The sequence below is a fragment of the Monomorium pharaonis genome, chromosome 7 (genome assembly GCF_013373865.1).
Source record: "Monomorium pharaonis isolate MP-MQ-018 chromosome 7, ASM1337386v2, whole genome shotgun sequence".
In the NCBI taxonomy this organism is placed as follows: Eukaryota; Metazoa; Arthropoda; class Insecta; order Hymenoptera; family Formicidae; genus Monomorium; species Monomorium pharaonis.
Genome location: NC_050473.1, coordinates 13214090 through 13228255, shown reverse-complemented (window position 1 = coordinate 13228255; position 14166 = coordinate 13214090). Strand labels below are relative to the sequence as shown.

The 14166-nt window shown below is 31.2% G+C and overlaps 1 protein-coding gene across 3 annotated transcripts in view; it reads right to left on the bottom strand.

Annotated features, from left to right (window-relative positions):
• LOC105828372 (papilin) overlaps positions 1 to 13226 on the bottom strand; it is a 62709-nt gene extending 49483 nt beyond the window's left edge. For 2 of the 3 annotated variants that reach the window (XM_036289342.1, XM_036289343.1), the window contains exon 1: positions 12196 to 13226. Coding sequence is in view for 1 of the 3 variants with exons in the window: in XM_036289343.1 (XP_036145236.1) it covers positions 12196 to 12218 (23 nt within the window). In the remaining 2 variants the exon portion in view is untranslated. The remainder of the gene's footprint in view (positions 1 to 12195) is intronic. The other variant, XM_036289344.1, reaches the window with a different exon arrangement.
• Between the last annotated feature and the right edge of the window lie 940 nt (positions 13227 to 14166).

Genomic DNA, 14166 nt, shown 5'->3' with positions numbered 1-14166 from the left:
TTTAGAGCTTTTCTTTGCTGTGATGAAATGCAAAGAAGGTACTACAACTGCATTTTCCAAAACTTGAAGCAAATACGATAAAAAGAACAGTCAGTAATTTAAAGTTCATCCATTAACAAGCGATTTGTGCGCAATTTGTGCCATCTTGTTGAGTGAACGAAATTGATCACTAGAGGTGCATTTATTTAGATGCGCGTTATCGTGCACGGTCTAATTAAACGCCCTAATTAACAAATAAAACTGTTCTTGTTAATACACCTAAATATAATAATAAGAGTTAATGGCAAACTTATTACTGATAATCATTTATGCATTGTAAACGGATATTCCCCAAATAAAATGTCCCTGAGGAATCAAGGTTATTATTAATTCTCATTAAAAGAAATTTATATATCTTAAAGAAAATTATAACAAGCAAACTGCAATAACATAGTACTAATTTTAACAATGTATTCTATAACGTTATATTGATGTTTTCTTTAAAATCGATTGTCAGTCAAGCATGCAATATAAAGCGCAAAGCAAAAGTCTGTTTGTATGTACATGACATTAGATGGCAAAACACTAATTAACAAAAATACTAGTAACGCGACATTCAACGAAGAGTTATGTATACGCGCGTCAGCAACACCTGTGAACGCGTTGACCTGTGAGTACGTTGACATTATCTGATGCTGCACGATGTATGAAACACCACTATGTCAATTAGATTAATCACTCGTGTCATTATTATTTAAAATGCACATGCGTCTAAATTTTTTGTAAGTCTAGCGTGCGTATCCGGCAAACCCGATAATGAATCATTACCGAGCAATTATTTTCTTTGAACACTCTGCCGAGTAAACATCAAGTTGCTTAGACAAGAATATCTATGGTAATAGAAAATTTTACTACAAGAGTGTACTAGTACATTTGTCTTTTATACATATAATATATTATTGTAAAACCAGAAAATTTTTAGAATATACAAGTTGCTGGTTGTTTTAGATTAGATATATGCTCACATTTGTACATTTCTATTTGTTACTTGGAAATTATGCCATATTTTAAATATTTATATATAATTGCTAATACAAGATTGCTCGTATATTAAGATTAAGCATATAATAAAAATGGTTTTTGTAATATTTTATGAAACAACACAAGTTATAAACACACACACATTATTGGAAACATATTAAAATAAAATTAACATTTAATTTAAAAAAAAATTATTTTTTTGAAGACACGATCAAAGTATTTCATTGTAAAAAAATTGTTTTCTATATATCAAAAGTAACTACAAATTTTTTTCTTATACGTAATTTGACGATTTGAATTCGGTGATGTTTAAAACAGTCATAACGTGATTAGGATACACAATGAGATGCAAAACGTTGACTACATATAGTATGTTTAAATCACTCACACAACCTAAATCAATAGCCAGCAGCAAATTTGTTTGTACAATACTTAATGGGTAATGTCTTTTTTTCTCTAAAAAGTAAAATCGAATATTTTACTGAATATCCATCACGATTTCACAATTTCTTTAAATTTTCTTTAAATTTTTGTCACACAAATTGCAAATATCTTTAACTGCACACGTACGCGCCCTCCCCACCCACACACACGCACAAAATTCGAGATTTGTAGCCCTATTAAATAATATCAATACAATAATAGCATTAAAAATTGCATCATTAATGATTTCATCCGACAATTTTTTTCAAAACTGTGAACTGGGTAAAAGTTAGACATTTATGATGAGATAAGAGATTGAAAATTAATTTAAATTTAGCTTAATGATATTATAGATTCCAATAGGTGCTCTATCAAAATTGTTTTTTATTAACGTTAATCAGTTTCACGTGGCATAAGAAAAATATTAAAAATATTTTCGTGGATAAAGAATGCGAGCGATTTCGTCACAATATCACCGTAGATAGAAATTGCGGCGCAGGTGCAATACGCGAATGTCTAGGAGAACAGTATAGCTACTGTACTGTAGTAAACAGGTAACAGGCGGAAGAGTCTTCGCTAATGTACTGAGCATACAAGAACCTAACATCCGTTAGTTACGAGATAAAGTTTTCTTCATGCCCACTGCGACCGCGCAAGTGTCACAAACATTATAAATGTATAACCTAACATTTTAGTTTACAGCTATTACATTTACACGTGCTTTATTAAAAAATTAAAATTATTATAATCAATAATTTATACATAAAGACATATAGCAGGCAATTTTATTTAATAAATTTTTACAAATTTTTTTTCAGTTAACTCAAGATTAATTTTTTCTTAGCAAGGTATTGAAACATCAATATATTCTCTTACTTATTTATATCGTTGTTATTTTTTATTTTATTTAATTAATCAAAAATTGGCACTGGCTATGTAGGATGTATCAGATATTTGTAAGTGGGTGGATTAGATATCCTTTTTATGCATCATAATTTTATATACATTTAAAGCACATTTTTATAATAAATGCATTTAGCTTTTAATTATATTGCGTAAAGATGAATACGATGCTAGGGCAATTCTCAAACTTATCTAAAATTAGTTAAAATTTAAAATAGGTTAACAAATTTTTAAACGTGTTTAAGATGAGTTGACAATTCGTTGACGAATTAATTTGAAGAACATTAGTCATTGAGAAGAATATAGCCAAAGCCATATAGTTAAATCTATTTGCTTTCGTGAAAAAATTATTTTTATAAAATATAATTTATAAAATATAATTTAAATGTTTTGGTGTTTTAAACTTCGTATACTTACTTTTTATTATTTATTTTAGATTGTTAATTTCTGGTTTTCGCTACGAGATCAATTATTTCATCCGATATCATATCGAATAGTTTCAAAAAGCATAAGTTCATGCATCAGTGATGAAATTTAGGAATTTAAATTAACGTCGAATATTCTGCAAATAATCGAGCAGAATGACAATGTGACATTCACGGACGATCCCTATATTCGATTCACCGCGTCGAGTATGGTGAGTGTGAGCTGATTCTATTACAGATTAGGAAATCTGCGAATGATACCTATCTGCAATCGTGTGCGATTCGACGATCGTTACCGTGCACGAGATCGGCGTTACATCGTGATTTCCGTGATGCGCGCGCGGTAAAGACTGGCAAAAATTGCAAACCCTATTATCCGGATTCTCTGGTAAGGGCATCATTGTTGAGTACAACAACCCTGCAATCTTGCAACATCCATCTTGGTATCTTCTGACATTGATCGAAAAGGCCGGCAGGCTGATTCGATAACTTAATTTTCGAACAATAAATTTTCTAAAAATTACAACACTTGTTACAGGAAATAATCACGTTAATAGTTACCGGTAACTTTATTATCTCAACTTTGTAACAAAATAAAAATCTATAATACTTGAGAGTTGATATTTTACCTTGCATAATCCTTGCATCATTTCTTTCATTTTAATGTTATAATGCATTAAATAAACAATATAATAATCAATTAGAAGGATTAGAAAGGTTTCTTCTAAGTTAATAATTAAACAAAAGCATATGTTTTAATAATATTCTATAGTTAAGCAAATATAACTTCTCATATGGATATGAAAAAAGGATTACAGCAGAGAGATTCATAAAAGTTCTTCATTGTATCCTTCTATTTCTTATTTAAACTTGATCCAAAATCGACCCAGAATGTCTTATAAAATATTTTGTGTGTGTGTGTGTGTGTGTGTGTGTGTGTGTGTGTGTGTGTGTGTGTGTGTGTGTGTGTGTGTATGAAGGAAAAGGAACTTGGTTGCCACATTGTTCAAACTCACCCGATATTCCCACGCGACTTCTTCTTAAGTTAATTTTAAAGATATATTGATCTTTCGCGGGTGTCGCAAATTTGTAAAATATTTTTATTGTAAAGACGGGGAGAGACGAGTAGAGATGGGGAGAGACGGGGAGAGACGGGGAGAGACGGGGAGAGACCGGGAGAGACGGAGAGAAACGGGGAGAGACCGGGAGAGACGGGGAGAGACCGGGAGAGACCGGGAGAGACGGGGAGAGACCAGAAGAGACGGGGAGAGACGGGAGAGATCGGGAGAGGCGAAGAATGTTTCTATTGTGTCAAAATTTCAAATCCTGCCATTGATTCTAAATTGTCATATACACGCTAAAAGAAACATTCTCAAATTAAAGGCCTGCATTTATGAAACGACCAGTAATAAATCTAATAATATTCATTTATTCACGTACTTCTAACTAAATTGAATACAACGTTGTGTCAAAATTACAAAAAAATATCATTAAAAAAATATTGTTTAAAATTAAATTATGGCCATCATTTTTTAAACACACGGTATTTCCATAATCAGACCCCATAAGAACACTCCCGGTTACGAATGCAACGTTGTGTCAAAATTTCAAAGCAATCGGTGAATAACTTACGGAGATCTTAGATGAGTAAAAACATTTTATATTTTTATTTATATAGATTGAAATTGAAAATGCATGCGAAAAGAATAAAAACAGCAAACAAGAGAATAATCTATAAGTCCGATGTACGTGACATTCTTGACGAGCATATGATTAAAAAACTTTATTCTCCATTATGCTTAATGTCGCATGCTGCAACGAGAAATCGTGTTGCTGCGAAGAATTAAGATCGATATTTTACATAAGTTGATATAGAGAATGTATGATAATACACTCAGTGTCCTCGACTAACAATTATACGAGTACTGTTTAATTTTCGTTAAATCATGCCAAATATACTAGAAATGTAGAATCTTTAACAAAGATCTGCGGTTTATAAAGAGAGTCAAGGGAATGCGCCGTATAGAGATATTCGAGGAATGCCGAACAGATCTTCAGCTTTGTCCGAAATGGATACAAACGATGTAGGGACCTGAGGAACCAGACCATACGCACTCCACAAGCTACACAACATGATAACTAAAAAAAGTTGTCTTTAATAGATGATTCATTCATCTATTGAAGCGCAGACATCCATATATAACACTGTATTGATGATCACTATGACATTTCGACTTACGAAGATGTACACATAAAGAATTATGTGTATTATAATAAGATTTAAAAAATTCTTTAGCTAACAAATTTTACTGTCCTATTATTCTGTAGTCTTTCTATGATTTATACACAAGAGACGTCATTCTGTCTGCAACTTATGAAAAGGAATCAATTCAAATTTGAATAAGAGATTTGTCTAAATCTTAAATGTTTGAAGGAGAATATATATTTATATATATAATAATAGAAAAATATTTTATTTACGTTTTCATCTGCATAATGACTTATTTACATAATTTGCATTAATTTTATTAAAAAATATATCAACTATGTTTTGGATATTCAATAATGCTTTTTCTAATTATATATATATATATATATATATATATATATATATATATATATATACCTTTATCGGTATGGAAATAAAACAAGTATTAAAGTAAAATATTTGATCAAGAGTCTAGATTAGATAGAAATTTAGTACACACACACAATTTATGGATAGATTATAAGAGTAACTATAAAAAAATTATGTAGTTATGTGTTTCATAATCTTTCTCTGCTTGCAATAACACATATGGGATAATGCACTTTTTATTTCGATTTATGACGCATAATATTCACATGCAAATAATCTAGTTTGCACCAGCGATAGTCGGCTAATATTTTTTTTTCTAGTAGGAAAAAAAAATTACGATATCTCGCTAGATCTCGGTGATTAATAATGCACTACATTTTATGTAAACTTCTCCATGATATTGTGATAAGTAGTTAGAACGCCGAACAAAAGACAATTTTGTATAGAGAAACATTTAGTGACTCTACTTCTCATCGACATTTTCAGTTGTCTGAGCATCTTGTGGTTTTTGAATCACAGAATGAACGAAGAACTGCCATGCCGCAAAATCGTTTCGCGGTGTTCTCCGTTATTAGTTACACTCCTAACACTTCCGTCTATCATACCCAGGCAAATTGGAAAAAAATGGAAATAGTCGCCAAGAAGTGCCTCTAAACTTATGCTTTGGATTTATTACTTGTCATATAAATATGACAAAATATTTAAATCACCTTCGATTAGAGACCTTAGCAATAATAATTTTTAGCGTGTTATTACTTGCGAAAAATAGAGTACCCAGTGATGACAATAATTCTTCAATATCGCTAATTGTCAGTGCCGAATCTTAAATAACGATATCTTAGATTCGCAATTTGTATCATCGCGCAACAAAATACCTATGTGCTTTTTTTTTATTACAGAAAACTTTTATAAAAAAATTTTAATTTATATAATTTAAAATGGCTTAAATTTATTATATACAATTTTTAAAACAATTTAATTTAATTTTATAATAAAAATTAAATTTTATATTTAATCAGCAATCAAAATTGAGAACATTGAAAAAAATAATAAATATTTATTTAGGAAAAATTGATTTCATATATATATATATATATATATATATATATATATATATATATATATTAGGTTAAAGGAAGCAAAGACATTTTTGCATTATATAAAAAAATTATGTGATACGTAGAAAATAAGGCTAACAAAAATTATAATGAGAGAAAAAGAAAGAGAGAAAATTTAGTTCATTATTACAATTATAAATACATATAAAAGTTTTTTTTTTGAATCTGCAACATTAAAGCATGAAGCTTTATTCATTACTTATAGTAGATACTAATTAGTAGCGGGTTTTCTCATATTTTTAGACATTCATGAGAGAGACTATTCTTTTCTAGAACAGGAGGACGCTTTCGCTCACGTGGATCAAGGTATCAGTAGATGGTAGAGGAGGCGGTAGAGAGTATCGAGAAAACGACGGCATTGAAATGGTAGGGAGATGAACGAGCGAGATGGAAGGAACGACCGGATGAGTGAAGAGGGAAGAACGAGCGTGGAAAAGCGCAAGAGAGCCGGCGCGCTCGATAGACAGGAAGAGAAGCCTCGGCGAGTATTATTACGAGGAGGCGAGAACACGGTGGCGTCCAACATTAGCGCAACAAAGATGCCGCGTCAGAATGGAGCAACAGAGTACGACGTTTCAGGCCTTCGTGCCACCAGGAGAACATGTACCGTAGACACGTCGCAGACGAAGGGCATTCTATCGCTCTTGGCAAGTGGGGAAAAAGAGACGAGAAAAGACGACGAGGAAAGAATGAAAGCATCGGAAAGAGATAGTGACCTGAGAAAAGTGGGACGGAGAGTAAGGCGAGAGGGAGGGGGAGGGAGGGGGGAGGGAGAGAGAGAGAGAGAGAGAGAGAGAGAGAGAGAGAGAGAGAGAGAGAGAGAGAGAGAGAGAGAGAGAGAGAGAGAGAGAGAGAGAGAGAGAGAGAGAGAGAGGCGATAAGCTCACTGACACGGTCACGGACGTGAGCAACGACAGAGAGCAGCATTTGGATGCAACAGGTTGCCCTAGTGCTTATTCTTTAGGGATGCGATCCGGACAAAAGTGACTCAACAGTGATGCCACGATACACGAAAATGAAATAAAACGACGAGTTAAAATTGTGGCCGTGGAATGTGAGATGACCCCAAAAAGATAAAGGTAAAACAAGGAGAAAGATAAATAATTCCTTATTTTATTTGTTCATTGTGTTGTCAAATCAATATATGAAAAATATACGTGACAAAATAGAAATTGTTTTTCACTTGTTATAAATTAATTTTGTAATTATCTCTCTCTTTCTTCTAGAATACCAGCCCGCGTTCTGTATTTTATAAAGAATGGCTTTAAAACCTACAGTTTATATTTTTTACAATCCACTTCTGTAATTCAATCAGTTAATAGTTGTAATTAAATACCTTCTCGACAAACGAATCATCGATAAAGAGATACATACGAGTCAAATACCACGTTTTTATCCTCTTAAGTTATATTACAATATATCATGTTTCTCGTGATTTCTTCTTCAAACGTTAGTTACGTTCTATTTGATTTTGTCTGTCACAATTCTACTTAATCTGATGAATGATCCTCGTTGATTGCAAGTTATTATGTCCATCAACGGGAAGGATCCCAACGCGCGTGTCATATTTTCCCGAGAACACAAATATCTTGTATTAATGATTGGTTGTAAATACCAGAGCGAGGTGGAGATAAACCGTCACCGATTATATGAACGTGTCTCTTGAGTCGATGACAGATTATTTCCAGAGATGACTCGTACGTGTCAAAAAATTTGTCATTAAACATTTTTACATAAAATTGCAATAAAAAAAGCAATAGTTGTTTCAACGTAAAAAAATTCAATTGTTTCCCGGTGTTTCCATTTCAGAGTTTTTTTTTATGTACGCCGTGTATACTTGTCCGTTACATGAGAATATGTGCGGCTTCTTTTTGTGTCGTATCTTTCCTTGTTTTTTTTTCTTTGCGTGATGCACAGAAAAGTGTAGAAGAGTTGCTATCCCTATCGTGATATTTTATCAACTACAGTCGTTCTTTTACGATGGAGATAAACGAGGATATGATATAACAGGAATTTTTTTCTCTTCGTTCTGAAGCCCTTTTTTACATAAGAATGAATAAAGAGAGAAAGATACCACGTATATATGTGCACACTTTTCTTGGCCTTTCTCCCTCATTTACTTGGCCTCTTCTTTATTTACACCTCCTTATTGCCGAAGTACGGGGGTTCATGGATCTTGTAATTACCATAAACAAATAATGCTACAAACAATCGTATATATCACTGTGTTTCAGTAGTATTGATGCTCACATAGTTAAGAGTGCTAATGGATTATTGTATTTGTTGTCGTTAAATTAAAAAAACGACATTTGTAATATCTTCGAGAGATAGATAGAATGAAACATTTCACCTGTTGACGCATATAGACTACAGGTTGTCGGATTAATTGCAATAGCCTGATAGAAGAATAATTTACATATGCGTAATATTTTATGCAAAAGAACAATTTGCTATGTGTGACTTCAAATAAGAGATTAATTATTAAAACTTTACATGGGGCGTTCTCCGGATATAATTAGATCTTTAACATTGTTGCCGATTAATTAGAACTCAAGTCTTTTCTGCCATTATTAAATTCACGAGTGAGTAATTACTATTCGGAGAATATTTGCGCGTTATGAAAACGATTTGTGCAAAATATAAGTTTAATCCTCAACAAACACATTGTTGAATTAATTCAAATATAATATATTGTGTGTGTCATTAATTAATTAATTTAATAAAGGTATGATTTCTGTTTAAAATTATTTTTAATCATAAATTGCACAACTCATAGATTTATAGTGTTTTGGTCATGATCAATTTGTATTAATTGAAAAGAGCCCAAAGAGAAGGCCAAAATGTAATTGTTTGAATTCTTATGTTAATTTGAATTTGAATAAAGATTTGCCAATTGAGTCGACTTTAATCGGTTGTTTTATTGCTAATCATTACTGCCGATATTTGAGAGAAATTCTGTTGGCATTGAAAGGACAAGAATTTATCACACAATATATTCGTATTTATTATTATAAACTCTAGCATAAAATTATTATAATAAACGTAAAGTTTTTATTAAGATACGAATATTTCTTTAATTATTCTTATAACAAGTAAAAAGCAGAATATTTGCAAATACCTATTTAAATCAATTATTAAACAGTGTATCTTTTGTGATCAAAAGCGTGAGCAAAGAATCCGCGTTAGAGTTGTGATTAAAGTTACTTTCCACAACAAGCGATTCTCTCGTGTAATAATCTCATTTATGCAAACAAAACATCTGACAATAAACAAAACTGTAATACTTTCGAGTGTTTTGAAACGGCGCCTAGTATTTAACCAAACATGAGGGCTGCCCTGAAGTATTAACTTATGGAGCAGAAATAACAGTTTTCTCTCCCTTTCCCCTCTTCCAGAGAAACTAAAATAAGCCACGAAATGCAGGATTGTCTGCAACATATGTGGCCGGATATACCTGACAGAGTGCTTTTCGCGTTGGAAATTTCTACGAGTGAATATACAACGCAAGACTACTGGAACATGTATTTATTCGACCGACATCAAATTATTTATTTATATGTTTAGGTATAAGTCTACAACCCTTTGTCATATTTAAATCCGGGAGTTATATTATTTATTTATTTTTATATATTCTGAGATACCAAACATTGTCTCCCTAAGATATTTTAACAGTGACTTTTGAGCATTATGGACACTTTCAATTAAATTATGTTATATGAATTATTACATATTTACCACGAAGCATGCTTCTTAGATTTGAAATTTGAAAAAGATTATATCGTTATAATCGTCAGTGATAAATTACTTTATTTTCTATACGTGTTAGAATCGCAAAAATGACAAAGTTTGTAATATTACTACATCAACGTGGGAGATACTTTTTAAAGGTGTGCATTTTCTAAAATGCAACAGTAGTAGACAGTTTGGCACAATTAATATATTTAAAGAAAACATTTACATATATCAAGATTCTTAATCAATTAAAGATGAAGTGATATAAATGGATTATACGATAAATGACAAAATAATTACGTAGGTAAAATGATAAACATTAATTTACCATTACATAAACTTGCATAAATGAATGAAATAAATAAATCAGTAAATAAGCGAAGCGTAGAACTGATTTCTCATATTTTCAAAAAATACGAATTATATATATAATTTTATTGGACGAAATAATTCACAATATTAAGTCTTGCATTATTTGTAGATGTAACGCCAGTTAAATTTTGAACATGTGTATTTCATATACAGAATCGGAAACACGTCTACATAAAATCAGTAAGAATTAGCATAAACCATTGTCCTGCCAAACTAGTCAGGAAGATGCTGAAAGCTCATTACAATGACCCTTTATAACTACCGCAAGTAAAGTACAGTTATAATCGTAAATCGAAGGCAAAGACATTACATTTTCGTAACTCGCGTAAATATGTAATAATTCATATAACATAATTTAATTGAAAGTGTTCATAATGCTCAAAAATTACTGTTAAAATATCTTAGAAAGACAATGTTTGGTAGCTCAGTACAGAATATATAAAAATTAATAAATAAATGTAACTCCCGGATTTAAATATAACAAAAATAAAAGTAAGAAAATACAATATATATTGTATAAATATGACAAATGTTACGTAAATAGAAAAAAAAAATAATTGATACGCCACAACAATTGTGCAATTACTTATTTTAAAATTAACATAATTTTCATCTACTGCAAAATATAAATTAAATAATATGCAGTATAATATAAAGTAAGCTAACTGGAAACGCTCAAGTCACTTTGACAAATGAGTCAGTCGGAGAACACACATGTTGACCAATCCGCTCTTTGCGCCTCAAAGAACTCACGAGATCATCTCCTGTTTCTCAACATGTGCAAATTGTGCATGTGAAAGAAACGTAAACGTCTGCTACGCGAGCAGAGGTGAAAACTTCTGAAACGGAATTTTCATGTATGTAACGATCAAGCCATTTGAAAAACTATGCATTTAAATTGTGACGAGAATTTTATAAGCATTCTATGAATGCAAACACGGATGTGTATGCGTGTGTGCGCGCGCGCGCGCGCGTGTGTACGAGTGTACAAATTAAGAATTTTAAAATTATTTGCCATTATTGATAGAATTAATAACTCAATAAGCATTATTTTTTCATTTATTAAAATATAAATATCAATTGCAATGTCAATATTAAGTTTTGATTACATTGTCACATCTTTACGTGATTTTAATTTTGCTACGAGAAATAAGGAAAAAGTAGAGAAGGAGCCAAAAAGGATATAAATTATGTCAATAAGTTCTTCATTAAAAGAATCATTTATTAAAATAAACGTCTTTATGCAAATAAATGTTCTGTGTATATAACATAATTATTAATTACGCGTGATATTTTCAAGCAAGAGCAACATGATAGAAAATAACCAAAAACCAGTTTTTAATTAAAACTCTCTTTAAATGGTTTTGTAATTTGGTACTTCCGTGCGCTTCATAAAAACGGGCTAAACGAAAATCGATTCCCAGTCTGAGAGAGAGAAAGAGAGAGAGAGAGAGAGAGAGAGAGAGAGAGAGAGAGGGAGAGGGAGAGAGAGAGAGAAAATTGAGATCTAAATCTAGAAAAAACTGAGATGGGCATTCAATGTTCCTTACGCATAAGAACTAAAAAGCACATTTAAAGATTATTAATATAAATCATAATGAGCAAAAAGAATTCTTTGACTAACCACGTGCTCTTGATGTTCGTCATGCCCGATGAGATTATGCCTTGGACGTATGCAGAAGTCAAAAAACTCCTTTTCGTGTATTATTAAGAAAAGAGCCGAAGGAGCGGTAACGCGCACCACCTCCACGGACGGGAGTCGGCCACTGACTGAACGTGACTTCGATTCTCTCTCGGGAACACGGGAACCGGGAGGAGGCTGCGTCGACTGGTCATGGACCACAGGCCTGCAGCCTTCCGATACTGAGACGCCGCAAATTTCGCTTTTATCTCCTTATCCTATTGCACAGCTTTATATCTCGTCAAATTATTAACTAATAAATCCGCACAACATACTAAAATCTCTATCCTTCAAATAAAGTTAAGATGTATAGTTATTGTAATTATTAAATTTTTATTAAGAACCTAATAAATTTATAATTTGTAACAATTAAGAAATGTAATAAATTATAATAAATAACAAATAAAATTCAATAATAATAAGTTAGTTATTCGATCGATAAATTTTTTAAACATAAAGTTAAGGTTGCCTATTTCGGTTTGCAGCGGATCCTAGTGCTGAATACAATATTTTTTATTAATTTAATATTCTTATTTACATATAAACTGTGCGCCGACAATCTTGTCAGTCTTGAAACACAGTTACTAGTTAAATATTGATGCTCAGAAGCATCTTTAAGAGTCTCCCCCCCCTTTCCCGAAAAAAATTCAAATAATAATTTATTATGAAAAGTAATACTTCAACAAGGATTTGAATCTAGATCTCCCAACAAATATAATTGTTTTTATGCTTAAGTCATAACAAGTCCTATTATCACAAAAAAATTTACATAAAGTATATAAACTTACATGTAATATTTTAATACATAAATACGCGTGTAATACTATAAAATATCTGTTTCACACCAATGGAAAGAGTGATAATCATATTTTTTAATTTTTTTAATGATTCGTTCAAATGTATATATGCATCATTTCTAGGACATAAAACAAACATAATATGCAGTTTAATATATCTAAAGTACAAGGAATATAAAGTACATATTGTATAATAATACTGTATACTAGAAAAATTAAAAAGTTAAAAACTGTGAAATATTAAACAATATTTTAATACATAATTATGTGTAATTTTACATTAGTTATTCCATTTGTTGTTCTCTTTCTCTCTCTCTCTTTCTCTCTCTCTCTCTCTCTTTCTCTCTCTCTCTCTCTCTCTTTCTTTTTCTCTTTCTTATAGTTCTGTGCAATTATCATCAAATAACTTACAATTAGACTGTATTTTCAAGATAGGCTAATATTACTGGAGTTTGAACGATTTCAAGACGGTAGAAGTAAAACTTTTAATAACAAGATCCAGTAGACGTAAACTTGCGTACTCTGCTAAATTGTTTTAATAACGTTTACTGCAAGAATAACTGTTCGAAAATAGACCAATTTTTCCTATTTTGAATGAAAAAACTTCAAATCGCATATTATTCTACAGAAATCTACTTTTTAGCTTAGTTACTTTGTACACAAAATTTTATCATATTACATGATATAAAACGTATAATTACTAATACTGCATATAATACTATATATAATATTATATATAATATATATATATATAATAAAAGTTTGTTACTAATATTAAAAATAAACAAAATAAATTTATAAGTTGCTTTTATTTTGTAGATATTCTAGTTTCAGTTTAACATAGAGCAACAAAAAGATTAATAATTTAATGAAGATAATTTACAGTCATTTAATTTAACTCATCACTCTAGTAAAAAAAACATTATTTATTATATATATATAATGTACCTTAAAAGTCGATGGCGCATGATGAACCGTGCAGTTCTCTCGTTTTATGAGTATCCACAAGATGTCAAAAGGAATGGTTCTAGTTTCAACACAAGTTCTATTTCTCGTGACTGTGGAGCTTAAAGACAATACGATACGGAAGCCGGTCCTCACGAAAGAACGCGCGCGT